Genomic DNA, 27,965 nt, shown 5'->3' on the forward strand with positions numbered 1-27,965 from the left:
AAAATTATTATTATTACTGGGCTGGAAAGCACCTACATGCTACCTTGGTTTGCTGTTGCATGTCAGAATAGACACTACTGAGCCTACTATCTGATTCTGAATAAGGCAGTGTCGTTTGTTCATATGCCTTAACTCCACAGGCAGAGCAGCCAAGCTTTGCAGACTGGTGAAGATTATGTCTCCAGCACTTCCTGCTAAGGAAAGAGGTGGGGAACCTGTGTTTCTGAACTACAATCCTCATAACCCCTGACCATTGGGCCAAGCAGACTGGGGCTGATGGGTGTTGGAGTCCAACAGCAACTGGAGGGCCACAGGTTCCCCCACCTGTGTTAAAGGATTGTAGGCAGCTGAGAAAGTGTTCACCCCAGGTTGTTGCAAGTTAAGGGTTTACAGTGCTGAATGATACGGACCACAAGGCAACTTCCTATGTTTACATGCACACACCCAAGTTATCTAAGGCTAAACAAGACTCCGTTTGCATAAATGAAGATTGGATACATGAGTCATCTCAAAAAAAGTTTTATTAGCATGATTAAAAACATGTGCTGAAGACCAACAGATAAAATAACTTCATCAACATGGAAGAAAATCCATCCCAACACTTGATAATCAATCCAGTTTTTATACTGGACGGACAGCTTTATTGCCAGTATTCTCGCAGGTCCTTGAAAAACCAGCTGCACTGGATCAGTTTATGTAGCTTCCTGGCTATGGCTGGATCATTATCCTTATCCATAGTTAGGTATAAAAATATCTTCAATTTATTGTTGGATTGCAGGTGCATCGTGGGGGTTAAGAAATCATCAACAGAAGAGTTCTGTCTTTTTTTTTTTAAAGAAAGAGTTCCTTTTTCCCCCCTTCCAAAACATACTACAAAGAAATTAGTATTTTGACCTTTAGACTTCATACATGATGTCGATTTAGAATGGATAACCACAATAGTTTTTCCTCCCATCCTGCAATTAATAAAAACCGAGAAAAAACCCCAAAATCAAAATGCTTCATTCACAGACTGCTTCTTGGGTTTGACTCAGAAGACACATTTACACTGGTTTGAGGACGAAGACAGCATCATCTAAGACGTAGTAGTCATTATACATGTCACCTTCACATAAGTATGGCAGTCTGGTGAACGCCTCTATGGCAAAGCCAGCTTTCCTGAAAACCTCTGGCAAGCTGTTCACCTGTTCCTCCCACGTCTGTCCTTTGATTTCCAAAACTTCAGAAGGTTTATCCCACTTGCCACCTACTGAAAAAGCACATGGGGTTCGCGTTAGTTATTTATCTTTATTTAAATCTGTTTCACTTCTCCTGCTTTTTGGCCTAATGACTCGAACAAGGCAGGCTGTGAATCCATTAGGAAAGGCAGAAATTACAACAATGAATCAAGAACAATAATGGACAAATCCTATGAGCAGCCAAGAGCCATAAAGTCCAGAGCAAGCTCTTCCCAAACAGCCAGACAGCATCCAAAGGTGAAAGAGAATAATCTTAATCCATCTTCTAAAAACCGGGAAAAAGGGAAAGAAACCTCCTTTCCCTATTAGGTCAAGAAATGCAAATTCCCCTCGCTGAAACATTGATGGGTATATGGAAAAACGTGTGCACAAACTGAGAGTACTTGATGGAATTTCTAAAACAGATAAATTTATTAAAACCTGGTTTGCCTTTCCAATTTACAAATTCCTTAAAGATAATTATATTAATTCCCCACTGCAATCTACCTCAGTTTGAAACTCATGATGAGGTCCCCCCCTTTTTACCATTTATGCACTTGTCTGTGTTTTTCTTTATCCCAATACTGCAAAACATATTAATTAAACAGTGTGTCTCCCTGAAATCTTATTATTACTATTCTCCATATTTCTTTAATGAATGTAACTGAGGGGTGGTGTTGGGTGTTTGGTGTGGTTTTGTTTGATGTCATGAGCACTTCATTTTGTCTATAATGAAAATCAATTAAAAAAATTAAAAGAAAAAATATATACTGCTCCTTTATTTTAGTGGTTATTGTAATAAGTACCAGATAATTTTAACCATTTGGTTTCTTCCAAATTATTCTACTTTCTTGTAACAGTAGGTAGGAGAGTTATTCCCCAATGCTTGGATCTATTTCCTTTTATGCATGTGCTTCTGCATTTAAATATATATGTAAATGAAAAACTCCAAAACGTTTATTTTCAAATTGTGGGACAAAATGAGTACATAAACCGTGGGAAGCAATACCTCTCTCAAACCACTTTCAAGGCTCCTGTAAACTATTGCCTGCCTCAGTCTAATTTGCTCCGGTATTGCCAATGTTCAAAGTGCTCTTTCATCACCACACAGTGTGGTTTCTGTGAGGGAAGTGGCAAAGCAGTTTAGGCGAGAGCCACCTCATTCCCAATCTTCAAGAGAAAGGAAGTGCGGGGACCATATGAGCCACCATGTGAAGACTTAAGACAGAGGCGGTAAAACTTTTGCAGCCTGAAGAAACTCTGTGTTAGAAACTCAGAAAGATAAGCTAATTGCCAAATGACTCCTTAAACCTAGGTTATGGTTGCCACAATGGGATGTCTAGGTGCTTTTTTTTTCCCATTGATGATGATGATTAATCTCATTTCTATACTGCTTTATATTTTGAAGAAAAAATCTCAAAGCAGTTTATAACACATTAAGATATCAAATAAAACAATCCAGAATAAAACAAATTCAAGCTTTAATTAGTAGTAGTAGTAGTAGTAGTAGTAGTAATTTTATTTTATTTATATCTCACCCTCTCCGGCCACAACCAGGCTCAGCAAAATATATAATACATTAAAATAAAAATTCAGCAATCGACTGAAATACTGCTTAAAATCAGATTAAAATCAAAATAAACTCAGATGGCTGCCCACAATTATAACTGTAGGGTTGGGGGCCTTAAGTATTTCAGACATATTGCTTTCCACATATATTTACCTGCTTAATTTATATAGCTGCCCCATAGCAGAAGAACTCTAGGAAGCCAGTGTGGTGTAGTGGTTAGAGTGTCAGACTAGAACCTAGGAGATCAGGGTTCAAATCCCCACTCCGTCTTGGAGCTCACTGGACGACCTTGGGACAGTCACAGCCTCTTTACCTACCTCATAGGGTCATCACAGAGATTAACCGAGGAGCGGGTGTGAACCATGTACTCCTCTTTCCCAGCTTAAAATTAAAATCGGCATTAGTACTGATAAGAGCAGGATTGTTAATCTGTTTTTTAAAAGCCATGCAGCTTGGCAGCCACCACTGCAAATTCCATCTTAACCTTGCACTTTCTTCCAACATTCAGCTTTGCTGGATGTTCTCAGATTCTAGTGCTATGAGAGACGGAGAGGAAAAACGGGGTGGGGTGGGGTGGGGTGGGGGGAGCCATGCGCTTTCAATGCCTGGTGTGGATGTGACCCTAAACTCTGTTGCTCATATTGCCCTCTCCGTAGAGGGCTGCCTTGCACCACTGGGGCCCTGGATGGGCTTCCTGTGAAGGGCAAGAGAAACCAAGGTGTTGGAACTGTGCACACCCCTTGAAGGAAAGATGGGATAAGAAAGCATGATGATTATAATCTGTCAACTCTGTGAGTGTCTTTCCCATTTGCTTGAACCAGATGTAACAATAGGAATCTGCTGTTTTCAGGAAAGGATAATTTGGGACGCGGGTGGCGCTATGGTCTAAAGCACTGAGCCTCTTGAGCTTGCCGATCGGAAGGTCAGCGGTTCGAATCCCCATGAAGGAGTGAGCTCCCATTGCTCTGTCCCAGTTCCTGCCAACCTAGCAATTCGAAAGCACGCCAGTGCAAGTAGATAAATAGGTACCACTGAGGTGGGAAAGTAAACGACATTTCTGCGCACTCTGGCTTCCATCACGGTGTTTGTTCCGTTGTGCCAGAAGCGGTTTAGTCATGCTGGCCACATGACCCGGAAAACTGTCTGCGGACAAACGCCGGCTCCCTCAGCCTGAAAGCAAGATGAGAACTGCAACCCCATAGTCGCTTTTGACTGGACTTAACCATCCAGGGGTCCTTTACTTTTACTTTTTACTTTAAATAATTCTTTCCCCTCCTTTTTTAAAGGTTCCTGAAGGGTAGCTACTAAACAGCACCCAGCAAATAAGCCAAAAACAGTTGCACAGAGAGACACCCTGTGCTTTATTTTACATCATGTAAATACAGAGCTAGGAACTTCCTCAGTTGTGCAATATGAAGAACTGTAACTGACAAGGGCTTCCCATTCCGTTTCCACTTCAGGCTCCCCTCAGTTCCACTTTCTTGAGCTGAAACCCTTTCAGAGGAAACTTTGCAGGCAAAATGGCAATGTTCAAGCAATGGGTTCTGATTCTGGTGCTGCAATTTACCTGGGTGACATATTATGCAGGTAAGGAATTCTCTCTCTCTCTTAATCCTTTCTGTTGTCATTAAGCTTTAAAAATAACAGCCCTTGCAGAAAGCATCAGAAGAAGATTTATTTGAGAAAAACTCGGGCAGGGGTGGGGTGAGACAAATGGCCAAAAAAACAGCGGGGGCAGGGGGAAGCTAATCTTCCTCTATCTCTGCAGAATAATGCACAGGATTGGGTTGTAAGTCACACTAACTGGAGCCTTCAAATGGCTTGTGGAAACTGCAATTAACAGGTAACAGCAAGCTCCTAGACTGTAATATGCAGAGAACTGACTCCTCACCCTTTTTCGATTGACTTTCTCATCAGGGTATCTTTAATCCTCCTCAATAGGTGCCAACTTTTGCAAAGTGACAGTGTCTCAACCTCCACTCATGGAAGGCTACCCTGCATCAAAATATATTGCTATACCTTGTACTTTTTCTGCTCAGGGATGCCCCACATCCACTCCGACCATTCTGTGGTTTCGATATCTTGCGCATACCCACGAAGCCTTGTGCACTCCCAACTGCATAAACAGCACCAAGTTCAAAGTGTCTCACTTAACATCTATGAACCAGGCTCAGCTTGGGATCAACGAAATCAATGAAGAAGACAGCGCAATCTATTTTTGTGGGGTAGCAATTTCAAGTTCAAATTCCTCCACCTCCAAGCAAACTGGAAGCGGAACAGTGTTAGTGATAAGAGGTTGGTTGCTACTTTTTTTTTTGAGGGTGAAGGGTTCTCTATTATTTTAAGGAGATTTATATCCAGTGCTTTTTTCTCTCTCTAAAAAAAATGTTTAGGGGTATTCTCATTTTCCTACTCATATTGAAATCCTGCCCCTCAATGAGGCCAGACTTAGATTGACAAAATGTTTAGGGTTATGTGTACCCCTGCGTCCCCCGCCCAGGAAAAAAAAGACTGTTTATATCTCACTTGCAGGTCAAAGACTGCTCCCTGCGAATATTATTTTAATAAACTGTAAAGCAAAAGTGCTAAGGCAGGGTAGACACTCCCAAGGTTTGCTGGACTAATGCTCTGGCTCTGCATATGAATTTTCATATATTCAAACTAATTAGAACCAGAGAGATACAAAGCAAACCTAACTCTCTCTAACTCAGTTGGTTGATTCACACGTGACAACCTTATCACACATGATAAACTATGTACAAAAATTGTCCAGTAGCACTTTAGAGACCAACTAAGTTTGTTCTTAAACCATAGTTTAAGTGACAAACTACGGTTTACGAAGCTGGGAACGGGCTTTAGTCCTGCATGTTCCTCCCTTGTTTTGGCGCTTCAGCCCAATTTGAAGAGTGTCTTGCTATCTTAGAAACAGAAAACTATGTTTTAATGTCTGTCTGATAACCAGGTTTCTAAAACCACGGTTTGATCTTAGTTTAAGATCCAGGTTAGGAAACCAGTCCTAAGCAGCAAGGTTTGAGTGTAATGGGAAATGGTGATTTGCTTTGAACCTCACTGAAGTGCTGAAGCTGGTGTTTCAGGGAAGGAGTAAGGGCTTGGAGAACTGACTGGTTTTATAAACAGCGGCATATAAAGCTGGAACCGTTACATCTGAACTGGCCCAGCAGGCTCTTCTTATGCTCTGATGGTCTAAACTCCTCAAGGTGGAATCAGAACAAGAAACTAGAAACGTAGAACCTGAGGACTCTGCAGCTCTTTCATGGACTTTTAGGACATATATGAATCGTTCCCATTTGAGCATTGTACCTGCAAAATATAACTTTATATGGAACTCTTTGTGACATCTACATAGGTCTCTATATACAACTTGCACAACCTGTTGTGCCTTTGGGTCTTCAACTGGATTACATGGCGACCTCTTGGCACCCAGGTCTAGATGCTCCCTTTTCCTCCTCCACACCTACTTTTTCTCTCCTTCCTATCCCCTTCCTTACATAGAAGAGCCGGTGGTTTCCTTATTTTATGCTGCGTTATCACTGTTTTTAGTTCTCAGCTGATTGTTACGTGTTCCTTTTGATTAATAAAATCATTAAAAAGCGCAAGAAAATCATCATTCATACTATGCCAATAATGCAAACTGAAACTAAACTAACGATATTCTTTTTGTTGTTCTTATTTTAAAAAAGAGAGTGGAACATACAGGCGAGGAGTTGAGTACAGCATGCTGGCCATCTCAATTGTGCTGTTCCTCTACCTTGTTGCCTTGTTGGCAGTTTCTAAGTTATTCACTAAGGTATGTTCGTCTCTCTCTGTGTCTCCTCTCTCTCAATCTCTCTCCCATACCAGGTCCTAGTAGCTTTACAGTGCTTTCAATGAAGGAAACCCAAGACCAGCCTTGGGTTGCAAGTCTATTTGCATGCTGTGAAAATATTTTTTTATAAAAGAAATAGAAAAAAAGAGGGCATGTGATTATGACACCCTCGCCACTTCTGCAAATTCGGTTGGTGCCTAGCTAGATATGATGTCAGCCACATCCACTTCTTAAAAAACAAAACACCCCAAAACTGGGAATATACATAGGAAGCTGCCTTAAGCTGAATCATACAATTGGTGAATCTTCTGATTTGGACTATTTCAATAGTCCTTACGTAAGGCTGTCTTGCAAAGTTATGGAAACTGCAGCTGGCCTGAATTTTCGGTGGTTCTGCTGAATGGAGCAGGTTATAGGGAGCATGTGATTCTCTTGTTACAACAACTTGTTGACTTACTGGTTCACTTCCAACCCCAATTCAAAGTGCTCGCCTCAGCCTTCAAAGCATTAAACAGCTGAGGACTAGGGTACCTCAAGGGATACCTGCTCCAATACGAACTTGTATCAGGTGAACCTCTTCTCTTTCTCCTGCCCAGTTTCAGATGTGTTTAGGGACACAAGAGGGGGGCCTTTTTAGTGGCTGCACCCAAGCATTGGAATTTTCTCTCTTGGAAGGCCTGCATTGCCCCCTCTTTGATGGCATTCTGTCTAGATGACAAAACCCTCTTTTTTGGGCCTGGCTTTTGGTCTAGCAGTTGGCCACTTTTAACTGGATGTTTTCTGCTGCTTGCATATATCAGTTAGTGCTATAATTTTTTTATGGTACTATGCTTATTTCATTTGTATATGATTTTTGGGGGGCAGTTTTAAAATGTGTTGGCACTGATGTATTCAGTATTTGTTTGCCACTTTTGAAAAGGCGGGATATAAATATTCTTAATAATCCAATCAATAAATAAATTTTATGCAATACCCTTGTATCCACTAAAGAACTCAGGGTGGGTTATATTCCCCACCCACCCCCGAGTACACTGCAGTTACATCCACACCATATGCAGTTTGTTAAGGGTGCATTTGTAGCTTTGAGAAGGGTAAACTACAGTTCCCAGGATTCTTTGCAGGAAGCCATGTGTTTTTAATTGCGTGGTGTGGATGTGACCTGTATCTTCGCAATCATCACTTCGAGAGGTGGGTTAGGTTAACAGAGCATGCAGTTTGCCCAAATTACTCACAGAGCTTCCTGCCCATGCAGTGATTTGACCCTGGGATGCCACAGTTTAAATCCCACTCTACCCTGTGCACAGGGCTTCTGCTATCTCCATTTTTCACCCCACATGACCCGCTCTTCCATTTAACTTCCCAAACATTTTACTTCTCCATGCGACAGGTGGCTCCCATCATTATGGTTCCTTGAACGCAACAGCAAAAATATCCATTACCACATCATCCCCAATCTCTGTAATGTTTGCTTAAAAAAAGAGAGAGAGGGAGATGTACCAATCCCCTTTGCTAAAATGCATTGTTCACCTTTGTTTCCACAGCCTAAACTCAAGAAAACAGAGAGGCATGTCAATGTTTGCGTAAGTGTTTGCAATCCTGTACACAAGGTAGCTAATGCATTCTCCAAAGGTGCATCTTTATATGAGCAGGAAAAGGAACTACCCACACAAAGGAGGGAGGTATCAGCAAGCTTGGGGGGAACCCTGAGGTTTACAGAGGGACAAAAAACTTTAGTTAAAACTCCAGTTCTTAAGAGAGGCACCCTTCCAAGCTACTCAGTGAGGCCTAAGTATGCTCAGTAGCCACCCTTGAGAGAGAAACCCCCTTAGAAAACTGGGGGAAGAGGGATTATCCTGAAAGAAGACATGGCTGGCTGGAACCCTGAATAGGAGCCTTCCACATGGCAACACTTGGCTGCATGTCCAGCCTGTTGCATTTCAAATCTGCAGTGGGCTGGCATGTGGCAAGCCTAAAAAACCCCTGCAATCTTATACACACTTAGCAGCTGGAAGATCACAAAGTTTGTAGGCTACACAGCAGTTTGGTTATCTATGGCGAGTTAATCCACAACCTGCAGGGAACCGCTGCTGCTGCATATGACGTCCGAAAACAGATGTGCACAGCCTCATCTCCTGACTGAATTTCTCCAGCTGGGGAAATGGAGCCAGACTACGACTGCTGCCAATCTGGAACAGAGGTGGGGAAACTGCGGTCGATTTGAATGCTGCTGGACTCCAACTCCTATCGGTTCTAGCAGGCGTGGTCAGTATTCAGGGAAGTTGGGAGTTGGAGTCCGACAACATCCAAGACCTGAAAGTTTTCCCCTAATCCATTTCTGCTTTAGAAAGGAGGACCAGAAAAGTAAGTGCACCACAATGCACCACTTTATGCTGAGATGGAAAGACAGAATTCTGCCTGGGTTGCTTCCTCCTCCTTCCTCTTGTGGTGTTACGGGGAAGAGAAAGGGAGCACATGCTGAGTGGGCGGCTCTAGAGATAGCCAGTTTGCATGGCTAGCAATAGGAACAGCAACGCCCCTTCCTTGTTGTGTCTGCCTTTGTAACTGCCTGGTGGCAGAGCTCCATGGGGAACAGGCAGGTGATGGGCAGAGGACTGCGCTTGACACTCAGGTGTGCTGCATTTGTGGAAATGGATGCCTGGCTAGACCAAAACAAAAGTAAGAGAGGGACCAGCAGGGAACGAAGCAATGCAAGGAAGAGGCCTGGGCCTCTGCTTGGCTGAAGCTGCCACCCCTTCTCTTTCAGATGCACCTCGAGCCACGTTTCCTCTTTTAATTGCTGCCATGTTTAAATGGGATAATTTTCATTGCATGATATAATTACAGGTGTTGGTATTCCAAATGGTACTTTTCATTGCGTATTTCAATTTTATTATTTAGTTATTTCGTGCCATTAACGTACATGGCTCTGTAGTTAATTATGAACGTTTGCATTTTAAGATTTGTGTAACTGGTTTTTATACTTGGAGATCGCTTGGAAGTCTATTTGGGCACTGAGCAATAGAATAATAATAATAATAATAATAATAATAATAATAATAATAATAATTGCCTTGCTGCTATTTGCCAGGGCACACTGACCAACTTGTGCTCCCTTCCATAATATAACAGCAAAGGAAGAGACGGATGGCTGAGATGGTCTGATCTGGTTCTGTATAAGGCTACGGGCCTATAGCTGATAAATACCCCACCCCACAACTGTTAGTAACAGTCATGTTTCCTGTCGCATTGGAAGGTCAGAAGGGGTCATTTTCTCAGTTTCTGTTTTTAAATTTCCAGGGTGGGGGAAGCAAAGTAGCCGTTTGTCGAGCGATCGCAAAGGAGTTTGGCAAAAAGAAGCACAACAGGCAGCGGAGGCATGTAAGTAGCCAGGAGCATTGAAAGGGGGCAGGGGCTGTGTTCATACGGGCAACCGCAGCGCATCGGTGACAGAAGGGGAAAGGAACCAATTGGGCGGCAGCAAAGAGGCCGGGTTATAAGCTGTGCTGCTATGCCAATGTTGCTCCAGTATTCTAAGTTTAGCAATGAATGCAAAAAGAATTATTATTATCTTGTCTGTGCTGTGACTTGGCACCTGTCCTTCCTTATCCATTTCAACCTGGAGAAGGTGGCATAGCTGTTCTGAGAATGGCATGATTCTTCCTGCAGCTCACACAAAAATGTATCTTGTGTAAATGGGAATGTCGCAATGAAAAACAAGCTACAGAAAGTAGGCTTAAAAAACAAACAACCCAGTCTTACACATAAAGATTCCGGACAGAATAATATTTCATAGAAAGCTAATCTTTTTGAGCTTGCCAATGGATGCCAGTATGGTATAGAGATCCCTTCACTGAGTAAGCTCTCAGAGAATTTGCAGTTGTTTGGGAAGCTTATGATTCAGCCGTTTTCTTCTGCTGGTATATGGATAGCTATGTATATGTGGTATTTTTAAAAAACAACAAGAGACAGAGAAGTGCACCATTGCAGTGAACATAACTCTTTGAGATCAAGTATTTTTGAGTTTTATTGCACACTAGCAAACTACTGAACATGCTTCTTTTCTTTTCTTTTCTTGCAGGGACATTTGGATAAAAGCCACAAAATGGATGAATTATCATAGCAGATGCACTTTCATGGGTTCGGTAGAACTGGAAACGTGATTCACACATTAAACATCCGAAGGGGGAAAAGTATAGCAAAAAGCTCCTATTGTGTCATACCAAGCTAGGGCTGCCATATGTCTGGATTTTCCCGGACATCACTGGGATCTCAAAGGCGGAACTGACGTCCGGGGGGAATTTTTGAAAGGCAGCGCTTTGTCCTGGATCTTAGGCGAGTCAATTGAAAAATCACTTTTTCTTGGTGTTTTTGTAAAAAAAGAAAAGAAAAGCTCAACAACTTTCAGGGTGTCTTGGTTTTTACTTTTTGAAATACAGTTAACCCAGAATGTTAAATGAAAATGAAGCATTTACACATTTGTCAGGAGCTGCCTAGAACTGGAATTAATTTCAGTGGCTTTACTTTGAGCAGGGGCTAACAGGGAATACAACCTATTTAATCAGAAATGTCCTTGAGTTTTTAGTGGTGTTCCTTCCTTTTCCCTTCATTGATTTCCATCTTCCCCACATTTTCTCTCCCACCCTCATCCTTCTTTGCTTAGTTTTAGAGCTGCCTGTGCCTCTTCAAAAGGCAAGCCCATCTTGTACTTCAGAAGCCCACATATCTAGCATCTGGATCTCAAAGTAAATACTGGTCTTTGAACCACGAGGAAACAAATGCCAGTATGTGCTTGGTTGCCTTGCCAGGAAGTTGCGTTAAGTTTTATTGTACAGTTACCAAACAGGATCCTGGACATAAAGGTGTGGGAGAGAAACAGCAACACCCTGAGAAGTTACAAGCCCAGAGAGAGAGAAACAGAACTGTAGAATTGCAAAGTAAGATATGGAAAATGCAAGGACGACGACCATTTCACAACTCAGGCCATCTTAAGCACAGATTCTGGGGCCTAGGTCTTGCATGCTACATTATGGGGGCTCCCCCTAAGTGGACCAGAAAAAGCAGCACTGGTCCATGGTGGAGAATGGTGTGACAACCAGTCCAGGGCACATACTAGGGCTGATGACAGTTGCTGAAGTATCCCCTTTAAATAGCTGAGTGGGTTTGCTATGCCGGAAAGGACCTGCTGAAGTTCAAGCTGCACCAAACATCTTAATTTCCCCAGTTCTGCTTTTTTCTTCTTCTCCCTTTAAGAGACCACTTCCTGCTGCTGCCTCTTAAGCCTACAGGGAGCAGGGAGCAGTGGATGAGAAAGCAGGAAGTGGCAGGGAAGTGGCAGGGCTTTGTGGGAAGGAAGTAGGGAAGCAGCCAGGGCAAGGCAGGAAAGGAGAAGAGCAACCAGGGCGGTGTTGTCTTCCCCCCCGCAAGGGCACCTTGCCCAAAGTCCCCTCAAAACTGGCAACACATCTGAGGTTAAGAAGCATCTCCAGGCATACAATTGTACTCCTGGGATTCTGCCCCGAACATGGGGTGCTGCAGTGACCAGAAGGGCATTTACACAATTACAACTCAGGCACCAACTGCACCCATTCCTTATCGGATCTGGCCACTGTGATGCATGATTTAGATGCGCCCCAGTTGGACTACTGTAACGTGATCTATGTGTGGCTACCTTTGAGAAGTACAGTGGTACCTCGGGTTACAGACACTTCAGGTTACAGATGCTTCAGGTTACAGACTCCGCTAACCCAGAAATAGTACCTCAGGTTAAGAACTTTGCTTCAGGATGAGAACAGAAATTGTGCGGTGGCGGGAGGCCCATTAGCTAAAGTGGTACCTCAGGTTAAGAACAGACCTCCAGAACGAATTAAGTTCTTAACCTGAGGTACCACTGTATTTGGAAGCTTTAGCTGGTTCAGAATTCTGGGCCAAACTGCTGACTGGTACCGGTAGCAGAGAGCATTATTATTATTATGTTACTCCGTCATTAAAACAACTTCACGGGCTACCAGTTCGTTTCTGGGTACAATTCAAAGTGCTGGCTATATCCTATAAAGCCCTATATGCTTGAGCCCTGGTTACAGGAAATATCGTAATTCTCTACACGAACCTGCCCGGGTGCTAACATCCTCAGGTGAGCACTTTCTCTCAGTCCCATCGACATCAGTGACACAGTTGGTGGTGACAAAAGAGAGAGCCTTTTCTGTGGCTGCTCCCACATTGTGTAATTTCCTCCCAAGAGAGTTAAGACTGGCTCCCTATTTGTTATCCTTCCACTGGCAGGCTAACGCCTTCATAGGCCTTTGAAAACGGAGGTTGCAGACATAGGGCTGAGGTCAGGGCAAAGTGGGTTTTAATTTTTGGTTTTGAATGTGTTCTGCTGTATTTTAATTATTGTTTTTAACTAGTTTGTTTTTATCGCTTTGTATTTTATAATGCTGTTTTAAATGCTGTAAGCCACCCAGAATCCTAATTTGCGAGAAAGATGGGATATAAATACTAACAACAACAACAATTGTGTGCACTCCTCAGTAGTGCTCAAGCAAGACAAAAAAAAAAGTTCTTTGTCAACATGACATTTTATCAAAATTAATGGGAAGTCAAATGTTTCTACTTTTGTACATATGTAGTTCAAAACAGTACAAAAGTGAAGAGATCTGTTGCGGTGGTTCAAATGGAATCCCAAACGATAGTGTGCAGAAAGGAGTCTCTGGACTGTGCCCTGTCCCCTGCCATTCACCATCAGCTCCCAACCACAGATCCTGGTTTGTTGCAAACTATAGTTTGACATTTTGTCCGAACCAGGAAACTTTGGTTTGTGCTTTTCTTGCAAACCAGTTTGGAACTACCTCTTCCTCACAACTGACACAAATGATGATTTATAAGCTTTTCCCACTTTTCATGAGTGGACGAACAAAGGGTGGGAATAGAAGGTAATGCAAAAACTGAACATGGTAAAGACGAATGACAGGATTTCAAAGCCAGAACAAGTCTTTTCTCATTACCTCATTTCTCTTTTTCTTGCATGTTAACTCCCCCCACCCACAGCAAAACATGACTGCCAAAATTTGAATGTATACAAAGTACTCTCTTGCAATTTGTCATGGGCATGATGCTGAGGTTTGGGTATCTATTTCCACAGAAGAACAGACTCCCTACAAATTAAGATTTGTCTTTGTAGCTTTTGTGCGTTACAAACAGGCTGTAAGGTTAGTTTCTGGGAATGTGGTTTGGCTGCACTTGTTGGTGTACATGTTAAACATTTCAGAGCAGCGTGGAAGCAAGGCCAGCCATGCCATTCCAAGCAGGACATAAAGCGCCCGTGGATTCTAGACAGGCTGTCTGCAATTGCAAACAGCTCTTGGGACACCCCTGCAGAACAGATTCTCATGCAATTGCAGGATTGAGGAAATCCCCCTTCCCTTCCCTCCCAACCCCTATCAATCAGCTGTTAAACACTTACCATTCTCCACATATGGATGAAAGGGCAGAACCAATGCCAGGATGACTCTGCCTCTCGTAGGCTCCAGTACACTTCTAATATCTTTTAATACAGTCAATGGCTGATCACAGCGATCGAGCAGATTCAAGCAGCTAATGACATCGTACTGGAACCCTGTGCTCTGCCATTCGTTGATGCCGAGCACTCTGTATAGGTAGGAGGGGAAAGTGTTGAGGGTTACAACCAGACAAGGAGAGATTGTTCTCTTTCTGCCTACAATGATGTGAGGCAAAATAGGCAAATAATGGATTAACCTCTGCTCATTAAGTCTAGGCCACTATGCAGATGATTCCGCAAAAGGAGTGTGGGCTTTATAGCGTTAGCATCTATTTTGCAGTGGGACATCTGCAAATCAACATTGTACGTCTTACTCCAATAAGATTTCATCACATGAACAGCAATTTGCTGGGTACATGCTGAAGAGGGAATAAACAGACAGGACCTTTATATTCTCCGCAGAGGAACTTGTCAGTTTGCAGAACGGTTGCAGCCTAGAGTGTCTGTCACGATCGCAGATGTAATACAGTCAGTAATTCCATCAGAGCCAGTGTTAGCATTATTATCTGTTTGCAATAACTCTAAAATGACAATTTTATACAAAGGGCTTGTATTAGCTTTGTTAGCTGCAGCTTGTCTTGAAATCGCCAGACCCTAGAAAACTTTAAGAGGTTATACCAGCCACAGCTGATACAGCAGAACTTGGCAAATAATGGGGCTGGAGAAGCTGACACATAACAGAAGACTTTGTCAGGGGACAATCAAAACGAGATGAATTTCTCTCATTTGTAAAGAAAAGGGAGTGTGGCTTACAACTTCCCAGAGTCACAAACATCTTTTTCCAGAAACTCACCTAAGCCAAACAGGTCTTTGCACTTGTTAATCAGCATTACCCAATCTGGAGTCCTTCAGATAATTTGGGTTATTTGTGGGGCATAGGAATTTGTTCATTCCCCCCCCCCAAAAAAAAGAAATATAGTCCGGCCCCCCACAAGGTCTGAGGGATAGTGGACCGGCCCCCTGCTGCAAAAGTTTGCTGACCCCTGGTCCAAAGTATCTGAAAGGAAACCTGCTTGATGCATTCTGATGGCCATACTTCTAATGTGCTCTAAACCACTGGTCTTCAACTGGTGAGTCGGAACCCCCTAGTGCAGTGCAGGCATGGCCAAACTTGGCCTTCCAGATGTTTTGGGACTACAGTTCCCATCATCCCTGACCACTGGTCCCGTTAGCTAGGGATGATGGGAGTTGTAGTCCCAAAACATCTGGAGGGCCAAGTTTGGCCATGCCTGTCCTAGTGGGTCGTGGCCTGATCCAAAGTGGGTCACAGCAGGAGCACTACCACAATGCAAATATATGGAAAAGGTTTAAGAAATGGGTCTCCAAATGCTTGCTTGGGTTAAAAGCAGATCCTGGGTCTGAAACGGCTGAAGATACCTTTCCTAAATGTTCATTGTTTTCGTTATATTCATTCAGAAAAATAAGAATGGGCTATTTTAAAAAAGAAAAGAAATCATCATGGTACAGTCATCCTGCAAAACACAAGCTATAGCTTCTGCCCAACTGCAGGCACTGTATTTAATTCTGGGAGGGGGCAGAGGGGCAGGAGAGAGAAAGGAAGGAGGAACAAAACATTTCAAGAGTTATAAGTTAAGAGACCCACAAATGTAATTCAGGCTAAATTGGACACTAGAGATCTCCTTTGCAGTAAGTCAGCAGCCTCTGTGTCTTCTTGTGGTTTGAAGCTGGATCTCAAAGCAGCAAGGCAGGTCAGGAGCTGCAGAACCACAGGTAGCTCCAGGTGAGCAACTTGCTCTGATGAAGGCTGAGAGCAGACAGAACATCTTTAAGCCTCTGCCACTAGACTACGTCTGAAGGCTCCACCCCTGGTGGAAAACCTTAGGATTCTTAGAGGGCCAATCGTCTGGCACTTCTCCATAGCCTCTTGCCTTGTTAGCTCCCTGTACCAATGGACTGGTGAGGTACTGTGGGAAGCCTTTGTTTTCTCAGACTCTGATACCTGTGAAGGTCCTGGCTCTGGACCTACAAGCCCTGACAGTTGTTCTGGGGGTTCCTGTCTGACAGCCTCAGGCCTAGTGGACTCCTGGTCTCCACCAACAGACTTAGAGCCCTAAAGCTGGCCTGGTTCCTTGTTTGGCTCCTTAGCTGGGGATTCTGTAGCCTGTGACTCAAGAGTCTTGATTGCTACTAGACTCATGGCACCAAGGTCCCAGCTGCTGCACTACTACAACAACTACAAAGGAAGCAGGGTGGTGCTGTGGTCTAAACCACAGAGCCTCTGGGGCTTGCTGACTGGAAGGTTGGCAGTTCGAATCCCTGTGATGGGGTGAGCTCCCATTGCTCTGTCCCAGCTTCTGCCAACCTAGCAGTTCGAAAGCATACCAGTGCAAGCAGATAAAAAGGTACCACTGCGACGGGAGGGTAAATGGCATTTCTGGGTGCTCTGGTTTCTGTCACAGTGTTCCACTGCGCCAGAAGCAGTTTAGTCATGCTGACCACATGACCCCGGAAAGCTGTCTGTGGACAAACGCTGGCTCCCTCGGCCTGAAAAGTGAGATGAGCACCGCACCTCATAGTCGCCTTTGACTGGACTAACTGGGTCCTTTACTTACCTTACCTTTTTTACTACAACTACAGCTCAGCTTTCCTCCCTTCAGCAAGCGCAAGGGGAATGTACACTGCCCCATGTCTGAAAAACCACCTTGGATATTTTTCAGAAAGGTAGGATATACAGTTGTACCTTGGTTGCCAAACGCCTTAGAACTTGTATGTTTCGACTCCCGATCAAAAACCGGAAGTGAGTGTTCCAGTTTTCTAACAATTTTTGGAAGTCGAACATCTGGTGCAGCTTCCGCTTGGCTACAGGAGCTTCCTGCAGCCAATCAGAAGCCGCGTTTTGGTTTCCGAACATTTTGGAAGTCAAACGGACTTCCAGAACTGATTCTGTTTGACTTCCAATGTACAACTGTAAATCCTAATGAGATTTTTTTTTTTTAAAAAAAAGCAAACAGATTGTATCTTCCCTAATTTGCAGAAAAAATTATCGTTATCAGATAGAAATCTTGTAACAGCCTGTAAGCTTTGATAGACCATGGCAAGGGTGGGGGAGAAGATAGCTAACGTAGCATCACTGACGTAGCACACAGCCCACTCAGCAAGCAATATACCTGTATTTCTTCTTCTGAAGCTGCCAAATCATAGTTTCAGACAACTCGGTAGCATAGGTTTCTTCAAAGTGAGGACTCATGACTTTTGTGACTTCCCCATCTCCTGCTCCTAAATCGAGAAGCCGGCGGGATTTCCAGTCTGGATTTATTTTAAGCAGTCTCTGAAATTGTTCAGGTGAAAACACAAACATGGAACCTCTTCCCAGTAACCTGAAATGTTAAAAGACGACGAGGTTTTATTTGTTTATGAACAAAGTGGGCAAATTTAGGAAGTGGAGACAACATTTCTTTAATTTCAAACCAGTGCAGACATAGCAATGGGAAACCTTTTAACCATTTCCAGAGTGGTTTAACATTCAGTCCCTATGTGTTTTCCTAACCACTGTTAGCACCGTTAACATCTACAGTTCCTAGGTTTCTTTAGGGGAGGCCATGACTGTTTAAAGTGGTATGATACTGCTTTAAATGAATAGTGCAGATAGGGCTTGACCTGGGTTGGCCCTTAACCAGCATTTAAAGTTGCCTAATGAAGAACTGCAGCATTTTACAACAAGCTCCTTGGCCCAATAAGAGAGTCAACATTCCACCTACTCGACATCCAACTTGCAATGCCATGAAGCCTTATCAGGGGTACCCAAACTTTTTTCAAAGAGGGGCAGATTTGATGAAGTGAACATGTGTGAGGACCGAACAAAGGGCCAACCAAAGTTGTCGAGCTTTTTTTACTATTTTACCCCAGGAAATAAACTGCCACAGGCACCCGATTAAACCAACCGGCGGACTTTGGACTTGCCTTACATGCTGACTTTAGATTCAAAGGCATTAGAGGAGAAGAGGACTCAAAAAAGGTTAGCTTTAAAAAGACAAGAGTGACAAGGAAGATGTAAAATAACAGAAGAAGAAACAGACTGAAAGAGATGCTGAAGATGACATCGTTAGAGCAGTGGGAAAGGAGATTAATATTTTAAAACGGTATAAACTAGCAGCAAAGACCACAGTAGGTATCCGAAGCTTCCTTGTGCGATAGAAAAGAACGTGGAATGGCAAATGAGCCATTCATTAAGGAATCTGCAGCAGGGACAATTGGGGTCTCTGTGGATTGTATCAATGGCATCTCTGCTTGTCCCACTTTGAAGTCTATATTGTAAGATTACAGTAGTTGTGCCAGAGGTGCAAGTGAATGAAAGAATAAGGAGTGGGAGAATCCAGGGGGGAAAGAAAATAATTGGTTAGCAAGAGACACAAGAGGGAAGCAATGCATTAGTCAGGTCAACCACAGGAAGGAGCCCAAGCTGAAGGGTAAAAAGGTGATCTGTGCCAGCGAGTCCCAGCTGCAAAGAGCAGAATCATGATCAAGAGAGAGGACATGGGAAGGAGAGAGAACGGCTGGTGAAGACAATGAGAGCAGATAAAAAGTGGAAAAAGTAAAAACGTACCAATGTGCCTGGAATGGAATGGTCCAGAGGGAACTGCCATTTTTATAACGGGTGTTGGAAAAAAAACATGAAAGCAAGTGGCATTCACTTTTCAAAGACCAGCCCCCTGGCAGTACATCTGAGCATCCCTCGCATAAATTGGCTCAAGGGCATTATTCCTAAAGACACCGCAAGAAGGCATTCAAAGCAACAGAAACCTTTTGGACTGGAGCAAAAACAGCAAGGATACAAGGGGATACAGCGAGGCACTGCAGTCGATTGTGCACCCCACAGGAAACGTCTAGCTGAGAAATATGATTGGCTCATGACATAATTCCTCTCTCTCTCTCTCTCTCTTTGAAAACACAGCAGCTCAGATCAAACTGTATAGCAGGATAACGTGTAAAAGGGTGCGTTAAAAAAAAAAGTCATGGTATTTCCTTCACTCAGCTAAAGAGGATGTAGAGTCAAGCATGCATCAAAGGAAAACATAAAGCCTTGGGTCCTTGGGAGGGCCTGGCACTAAAGGAAACTGAGCAGCTGGGTGCAAATGCATGGGAAGGACTGCCAGGGTTGCATCTATGACTGGGATGCAGGAGGCATAGCTCTCAAGCAGCTGTCTGCCAGCATATTACTGTAGGTGGCGCTGGGCAAGGCACACCACCCTGGCAGGTCAAATATAACTCAGGTGGTTAGGAAGGCCCAACAGAGACTCCATTTCCTCAGGGTCTTGCAAAAGAACAATGTTAAACAACAATTGATGACCTCCTTCTTGATGACCACAGTAGAAAGTGTCCTCTCATATTGTATCACAGTGTGGTACGCCACAGACAGAAAGTCTTTACAGAGGGTGGGGAACACAGCACTTGATATCATGGGCTGTCCCCTGAGCCCGCTAGATGACATCGCAAGGGATCGTTGCCTTAGGAGAGCGAGAAAAATTCTCATGGACGATTCACACCCCGGCCAGCACCTCTTTAATCTTCTACCCTCGGGCAGGAGATATAGAAGTATAATCAGTTGTAAAAGGTAAAGGGACCCCTGACCATTAGGTCCAGTTGTGGCCGACTCTGGGGTTGCGGCGCTCATCTTGCTTTATTGGCCAAGGGAGCCGGCGTACAGCTTCCGGGTCATGTGGCCAGCATGACTAAGCCGCTTCTGGCGAACCAGAGCAGCGCACGGAAACGCCATTTACCTTCCCGCTGGAGCGGTACCTATTTATCTACTTGCACTTTGACGTGCTTTCGAACTGCTAGGTTGGCAGCAGCAGGGACCGAGCAACGGGAGCTCACCCCGTCACGGGGATTTGAACCACCAACCTTCTGATCGGCAAGTCCTAGGCTCTGTGGTTTAACCCACAGTGCCGTACCAACAGGCTAAAAAACAGTTTCTATCCTTGGGCTGTTAGGCTGCTGAACAGAAAATAATATAGTGCAACTGACTTTCGGGGTTGGTGTGTTGTGCGACAAGCACACAGAGTGCAATGGGACTGAGTGTTTGTGGGGGGGAGGCTTGGTTAATTTCATTGTGTACACAGGTTGTACATTGACAATAAAGGTATTATTAGTGTGTACATGTAATTTCAAGAATATTGATTGGGTAGTGGTAGGTCTCTTCCGCAGCATCACTGTTCTGACTGAATTTGGAGACCCTCCCCCCAATAAAGCAGCTTTTAAGTCTTCACCCAGCTTGAATGCTTAGTTATAGGCTCATTTCTAAGGAAATTTGCTACAGTGAAAAGTTTGGTTGAGGGCTCCAGTTGCATATTAGTTCAATCTGTCAGCTCAGGCAAAGCTCAGGCAAAGCAGAGGAGGTGGCCTTAATGTGTAGAAATGAACTGGCGTTGTGTTTTCTCAAAGGACACTAAAGGACAGCTCTCTCCATGCTGAGTATCTGCTCCAAGTTTCCTGTGAAAAACCAGTTTGAACAGACCCTTCCAAGACAAGCAACTCCATTCTGTACTTGGCTATCTTCAGTCTTTCTAGGCTGAAGAGAATGGAGAACCATTTGATTATTAATCGAATACCACTCTCCCTGCTTCCATCTGTACACACTGATATATAGAAGTTGAGAGCAAAAGCTTTACAGCACGCTCCTCTTTAGTTTGGAAGCAGAGAGAACTGCTCCGGTTGAAATGCTCCGGCTTGAATGGGATTTTTTATTTAATTTATTTCACAACTTTGATATACCACTCACAACCGCAACAACACCTCTAAGCTGTTTACACAAAACAACAACAACAGGATTAAAATGATCAGTTATTAAAAGTGCTGTTTAAAACAACCAAAATCAAACAGCAAGCAAAAAGAGATTAAAGTACATTTCAGCGTTCTACATCTCCAGGGAGGCTTGCCTGAACAAAAATGTTTTAAGCAGGCACTTAAATATTTCATGCAGAGATTCTACCTATGGGGGAATTCTAGAAATCAGAAGTGGCTCCCTTGGCACCAGTGTGGACAGAAAGATGGGGATGAGGGGGTGGGGTGGGGTGGGGGGAGAGGCAGAGGCAGAGGCAATCCAACACTCACACTGGTAAAGGTAAAGGTAAAGGTACCCCTGCCCGTACGGGCCAGTCTTGACAGACTCTGGGGTTGTGCGCCCATCTCACTTAAGAGGCCAGGGGCCAGCGCTGTCCGGAGACACTTCCGGGTCACGTGGCCAGCGTGACATCGCTGCTCTGGCGAGCCAGAGCCGCACACGGAAACGCCGTTTACCTTCCCGCTGGTAAGCGGTCCCTATTTATCTACTTGCACCCGGAGGTGCTTTCGAACTGCTAGGTTGGCAGGCGCTGGGACCGAGCAGCGGGAGCGCACCCCGCCGCAGGGATTCGAACCGCCGACCTTTCGATCGGCAAGCCCTAGGCGCTGAGGCTTTAACCCACAGCGCCACCTGCGTCCCACTCACACTGGTACATCCACACAAAGCCTACCTTCCTGCCTCTTTGCTTCTCTCCCTCTAGGTAAGCTGCAGCAGCACTAGTGCTAGGAGGCCAGGTATATGACCAGTGGCATAGCGTGGGTTGTCAGCACCCGGGGCAAGGCAAGTAATTGCCCCCCCAACCCGTGGATTTGTGCCCCCTAACCCATGGATTTGCACCCCCTAACCCTAACCCCCAGATGTTGCGCTGGTGCGGCCGCCCCCCCTGCACCCCCCACGCTACGCCACTGTATATGACAATGTCCCTCTTCGCCAGCCGCTCCTGCTGCAAATGTCATAATCATGCTATTTTTCCAGAAAAGAGGTGCAGGATCCCACCACGAACACCTCCCTTGCTCTCTTAGAATGGCAATGGCGCCCAACTGAGAGGTTCCATAATTGTGTTCCTGAGAGTTCCAGCTGAAAAACAGCCTTGGTTGCGAGCAAGATACCAGGAGGCAATATTAACCGAGCTATCCCGAATGCTACAAGGTATGATGGCTGTTAGGACCAGCCGTCAATGGCAATTAGCCATGGCGACGGAATGCTCTCATAATATAAGTCTCTGAGGGTCTCATGTCCTACTTGTGGGCTTCCCAAGAGGCATCTGAAAACAAGATACAGGAAGCAGGATACTGCATGAGATGGACACATCAGAAGATGCATGCTCATTCTTCATGGAAAAGTTGTCGCTGCACTGTCAAAGTGACAATTCCTGCTCCCCTCCAAAAACCAGGGCAATGATGTGGCATAGCTGCCCCCGAGTCATCTCATAAGACACCACTTAGGAAAACACTTAGATAATTCATTTAACTAGGATCTGGAAGTGGACTTCCCTGGTGCAAAAGTCAAGCCGCACAAGAGAAGCAAGGACGTTTCTGTTTGAGCTTGAGACTTACACACCCTCCCCCTCGCCACTTTCCACTTGGCACTTACCCATTGATAGACGTCCTGGACATAAACAGGCTAAAAACAGAGGACACGAAGGAGTGATAGAGTTGAATGAACAGCCAGCCCGATTTCTCAATACTGTTATTTAAGAAGATCTGTGTTCCTTGGTCAAGGTAACTCTGGACAAAGATAGGCTGAAGAGATTCACACAGCTGCTCTGTATTGCACACGTACCACTGCAGGGGGAGGAAAAGGGACAATAATCATTATTCACATGTCGGCACTAGGCCTGGGCGATATATCGACCTATTGCCCAGGACCGGTATGAGGAGCAGACAGTGATGCTGGTTTCACTCAGCGGTATATCGCTGGTGAAACTGCTCGGCTCCTGAGTCCCTCTGCTAGCAGCGCAGTTTCATCCAGGAGATGCTGCTAGCAGAGGGATTTGGAAGCACGGTGGTTTCACCAGGAATATACCACTGAGTCTTTTATGTTGTGGCTGCCACTTTTAAGTCATGCCTTTTTTTGTAAAGATCCAGTTAAAGGTGGCAAACTGAACGAATGAAGACTGGTTTGTTTTTGTTTTAAATGGTAATTTTGTATTTTTATTGGGCATGCATATTAATTTATTAAAGTATTTGTATTTGTACCACTGAGTGAAACCAATGTTACGGTCTGCCCTCATATGGCGCAGAGGGAGGAACAAGCTGTATCGGCAAGGTGCTTGTTCCTCCTTTCCGCATCTTTAAACTGCTCAACTGATGGGCACCCGGTTGCTGCTCCCTTCAGCCAAGCATTTAACAGAGCCCCTAGTCTGCGCTAGCTTGCCCAAGCTGACAGCGAGGTGGGGGCTCTGTGAAACTGCACCCCCGTCTGAGCAACCCCGAGGCCTCAGCAGCATCAGATTGCTCAGCTGGGGTGGGTGGGAAGCTTCTTCTACGCCCCAGCTGCGAAAATCCCAATGCTGCTGTGGTGTCAGATCGCTCAGATTGGGGGCTGGAAGAAGTCTCCCCCCATCCCATCAGATGGGGTGGGGAAGACTTCTTCTACGCCACAACGGAGCAAAGCCCGATGTTGCTGAGGTGTCAGGACTCGCTTAGCTGCATTGGCCTAGCCTGCGAAGCGCTGGGGTGAAAGGGCCCCAGGTCCAGCAGCGAGAGCAGCAGCCGTTTCACCCTGTGTCTAGCTGGCTGGGGCCAAATGCAGTTTGTTTCAACATCCCCAAACCACGATATCATGATGTTCAAAATCTAACATCGCCCAGCCCTAGTCGGCACTGCCAAGCCAGGCTTAAGCAAAGGAGAACGATCTTTGGACAGTATTTGGAACTCCCATTGTTCTTGGCGCATTTTGTGATAGGGAATTTCACTAGTGTGAGCAGTTTTTGAGCTCTGGGTGCAGTACTGTGCCTAAGATTTCAGATTAAAACTGCAGAGTGGAAGGAAAGGGGGACCTTTTTCTGCCTCCCCACTTCTAGCCACTCTCTGGAGACTGGTGAAGAGTCCCTCATAAGAATATTAGGGGGATAGGCAGCAGAAGGACTAGACCATATGAAAAATGAACATAATATTTTAGATTCGGTTCATTCATTTTCAGCTTTGTATTCTTGTTATAAAAAGGCTCACCTAGACATTTCATTGTTACACCCATAACCTAGGTTTAAGGCGCCGTTTAGCTCCCAGATTTCATATCTCAATTTCTAACACTGTCTTCGGATTGGAGAGGGGTGGCAGCTTAGTTGAAAAGCACATGTTTTGCAAACAGAAGAATCAGGTGATGAGGACCTCCGGCTGTGACCCTGAGTGTCAATGTCTTTCAGGTCATATTCACACCATATATGACTTCCTCCAAAGAATCTGGAGAACTGTAGTTAGTTAGGGGTGCTGAAAATTGTACTCTGTAAGCAGTAAACTACAGCTCACAGGAACTGGCATCATGAGACTGGCCTTAGCTGGGGACGGTATTCTACAGTTGGGGTGCCAATAACAGATAGTGTCCCATCCTCACTCACCACTTGCCTTGCCTCAAGTTGGGAGTACACAAAGAAGGACCTCCCCTAAGGGTCAGACAGGCTTGTACAGAAGCAGACAGCTCTTAAGACACTCTTGACCCAATCAACTATTTGGCTTTTGACTGCAAAATTCACCTAAAATCAACTGTGTTCAGAATAATATCTAACCGGTGTGACAGTGGTATCTACAAAGCTCTCGCAGCTCAAACTTCAACATTCCAGCATTTGCCATTCCCTGTTCAAGGCCTGAAAATACTTATGCATATAAATGCCTACTGGCATTATTAACACACAATTTATATTTATATCTCAAACAATTCAAATCTTGTGCTTTGAAATGAGCTCTATACAACTCTCAATCTTGTTACCCTACTCTACCAATAGAGCTAAAAGTAAGAATCTTAAATGGTTTGGGTATTTTAATACACAAATCCATTCTTTCCAGTTGGCTTTTAAGATATTAAGCACAGTGGTCTGTACGCAGTGTTCCAGGTTGAGTGCCAGCATATCAAACTACCATTCCTTCCCTGAAGTCATCAATTTATGCCAACAGACAGCCCAAAGCTACCTACAACCACATTACTGGAAAAATATTGCAGATTTCGGAAGGTGGTGTTAAGTTTCCAGAAGCATGCCTGGGAGCTTTCCAGCCATGCATAATACATTACAAACATGTACCTAACTTGTTGCACACGACCACTCCACAGCTCCTTTAATCTTGTTGCTTCACTGATTCCTGTTCTCTCTGCATACATTTCAGAGTATTTCAACCTCACTATGCAAGTTCACATTTTCTGTTTTGGAGGTCAAACTGCAACATTATTCAGTATCACTGCGCTGCACTTTGCTAGCAGCGGAAAGAAGTGGGTGAGGCCACATGCATCAATTCAAAGCAGAACATTTGTCCTTGGGGAAGGAAGGAAACGTGAGGGCCTTATTAGAGGTGGGAATGAGAGGCGGGTATAGGTTGGGAGATAACTTCGGTGGCTAGATCTGTGATTGTTCAGATGAAAAAACGCTGAGAGGAGAAAGACTGACAGGTGTTGTCAGGGAGTGAGGCCTTCTCTGTGGTGGAACTCCATGGAACATCTCTCCCCTGGAAGCATGTCTAGTGCTGATCTTGTGGCATTTTAGTGCCATGCAAAGGCCAGTTTATTTACCCAGGTGTTATGGGAGGCTGGCTAATGCAATTTGTGACTAAACTCTTCATGGAATTTTAGCACAGTGTTTTTCTCTGCTCTTAACTGTTTCAAACTGATGTATTTTTAATCGGGTCGTAAAATGCCCTGGGGATCATGTGATGAATGTCAGGCTAAAAATATATTTATAAATAAATATATGGTCAGGATGGAAGGAAGCAATGACAGAAATATGGATAGGCAGGTGTCATGTTCAATAAACTGGATTGATGGGTTGGGTGCACACAGGTTTTGCAAACGAGTTTCCAGTCTGTCAGGTCACAAGGGTAAGGAAAAGAACACAAAGTGATGACAAATGTATTGGAGTTGGGAGAAGAAAACAAACTTTGGGAGTCCTATTGTGAGTTCTAAATAGAGGGCAGCATTTGGGGATTGACTGCTAAATTATCCATCCCATACTGTCAATGGACATAAAGGAGAATCCTTATCACATATCAAAAGATGAGAGAGCGGAAGTTGCAACAGCACAGCAATCAGCACTGCTGGAATTTTCAGCTCTAAGTGTGTGCAGAAGTCTTGTCTAAACAGGTACAAGCATACAAAAATTGGGTTGTGCCTTGTTTTCCCTAGCAACTCCCCATGCCTGCTTAGCTCATAGTTACAAAAGCCACAAAGCTGCCTCATGGCCAGAACTATTGTTTTTGAACACAGATTGTGTTTCCTACCCGCTGTTTTATATTTGCACGTTCAGCACAAATTCACCCGATTGTACTTCAGAACATTTTGAGGCAGAGAAAGGAAGAGAACAATTATACTACGTTAAGTTTCCTGTTCCCTGTCCCATCACCGTCCAAGTAAATCCTTATCTCCTCCTTGCAACTTTTCAGCTTCGCCTCCCCCCACCCCTGTATCCCCACCTTTCACCAGTAGCATGTGCTCTTCTGAAGTCTCCTGCCCTACACTCAAAGGGGGGCAAAGGAGCCAGTCTTGTTACCCACAGAAAGAGCGGAAGCTCGCTGATCTGCCCGACAACCAAAGGATGTCCCATAAAAGATTTATTCCTCCCCTCCTTTATTTTGTGCACAGACTAAATGCACAAAGCACAACACACACAAATCTTTCTCCTGATCTCTCACCCGGATGTGTCCATATTCTCTCTGTCTCTGTCTCTTAGGCCAAGTATGGAGAGATTCTTCCAATCCTCTGTGTGTGTGTGTGTGTGTGTTTTGTGCGAGGAATGGAGTGTATTCAGTGGGGCAGAGGTTAACTCTCAAGGAGCTTTTCATTCTTCTTCTCTCCCCCCAAAACAACATCATCTCTCACCTCAAATCACAAAAGAAGTGAGAGATGAATATAAAAGAGAAGCTACCCTACACCCCAAACCCTGAAATCCTTCTCTATTTGGGGGGAAGGGGAGCGGGTTAGGCGATGGATGTGGGGCCCATTCAAAACACACCCCTCCCCCTTCTTCCTCCTGCCGCCCCTCCCCCCTCACAAAAAGGTTTTTGGGGGTGGGGGGGGTGGGGGGCTTAGAAGTACTGCTCCTCCTGCTGGTGGGTCCATACCTGGTGGTTTTCCTTGATGCCCGGGGCTGGCTGGCTGTGGCTGCCCATCATATTCATGTAGAGAGACCTGGATAAAGGGCTCCTCAGGTACCTGGCAGGCCCAGACCACATCCTCTTCCTCAGCACCCACAGAGACAAGGTGTAGCAGCCCAGCCAGACCAGGCAGAGTCTCATGAGGGTGGGGTAGGGTTGTGGGGGGTGGGTGGGAGAGGGAAGAAAGGGGCGCTCAATCACCCCCTCCCGCAACCACCGCCTCCTTTCTCCATGGCTGCAGCAACGGCGGCGGCGGCGGCGGCAGCGGCGGCGGCGGCAGCCAGCGCGGAGCTCCCCATTCAGTGCCCGCACATCCACGCACACACATACATTACAGACACACATGCATACATGCGAGGCCGGAACCCGAGAGCCCAGGGACGAGGGCCCAGGCCGGACGGGATGGCCGGAGACACCAACCAACCCAACCCACCCGCACGAGAGAAACGCCTCGCTCGCTCGCTCGCTCGCGCGCGGGCCGGTGGGCGGGCGGGAGCCCAGCCTTTCTGTCCGCCCTCTCGGCCAATCAGGGCGCGGCGCAGGACAGCGCCTCTGGGGGCGCTGTTTTCAAAACGAGAGGCGGCACAATGGCCGCCGCTGCGGGACGCACGCGCAGAGGGAGGAGGAGGAGGAAGGCGCCTCCACTTCCCAAGGCGGCCTTTCCTCGAGACGGAGGCTGCGCTCACTCGCGAGGCGGGA

At 45.1% G+C, this 27,965-nt stretch overlaps 2 protein-coding genes and 1 long non-coding RNA gene across 6 annotated transcripts in view; 1 reads left to right on the forward strand and 2 right to left on the reverse strand.

Moving 5' to 3' along the window:
- IGSF6 (immunoglobulin superfamily member 6) overlaps positions 1-11,015 on the forward strand; it is a 29,605-nt gene extending 18,590 nt beyond the window's left edge. Inside the window, exons 1-7 of one of the 4 annotated variants that reach the window (XM_079954035.1) lie at positions 4,242-4,374; positions 4,556-4,630; positions 4,729-5,082; positions 6,489-6,595; positions 8,155-8,220; positions 9,911-9,991; positions 10,692-11,015. In XM_079954035.1, coding sequence (XP_079810161.1) covers positions 4,770-5,082; positions 6,489-6,595; positions 8,155-8,220; positions 9,911-9,991; positions 10,692-10,733 — 609 coding nt within the window. In that variant the 5' untranslated portion in view covers positions 4,242-4,374; positions 4,556-4,630; positions 4,729-4,769 and the 3' untranslated portion in view covers positions 10,734-11,015. Of the gene's footprint in view, positions 1-1,255; positions 4,375-4,555; positions 4,631-4,728; positions 5,083-6,488; positions 6,596-8,154; positions 8,221-9,910; positions 9,992-10,691 lie in introns of those variants that run through there. The other 3 variants (XM_079954033.1, XM_079954034.1, XM_079954036.1) reach the window with 3 other exon arrangements.
- On the reverse strand, positions 504-27,717 carry METTL9 (methyltransferase 9, His-X-His N1(pi)-histidine). The gene is made up of 5 exons (XM_079953936.1): positions 27,234-27,717; positions 22,564-22,754; positions 17,297-17,506; positions 14,073-14,257; positions 504-1,249 (listed from the first exon to the last, which is right to left on the reverse strand). Exons 1-5 carry the CDS (start codon positions 27,609-27,611, stop codon positions 1,044-1,046), a joined length of 1,170 nt encoding a protein of 389 aa, XP_079810062.1. The 5' UTR covers positions 27,612-27,717; the 3' UTR covers positions 504-1,043.
- On the reverse strand, positions 10,650-13,492 carry LOC307203375. The gene is made up of 2 exons (XR_013833205.1): positions 12,490-13,492; positions 10,650-12,277 (listed from the first exon to the last, which is right to left on the reverse strand). It is a non-coding gene; the product is annotated as an uncharacterized lncRNA (long non-coding RNA).
- Positions 27,718-27,965: the final 248 nt, after the last annotated feature.

The sequence above is a fragment of the Podarcis cretensis genome (genome assembly GCF_951804945.1).
Source record: "Podarcis cretensis genome assembly, chromosome: 14".
NCBI classification, from domain to species: domain Eukaryota; kingdom Metazoa; phylum Chordata; class Lepidosauria; order Squamata; family Lacertidae; genus Podarcis; species Podarcis cretensis.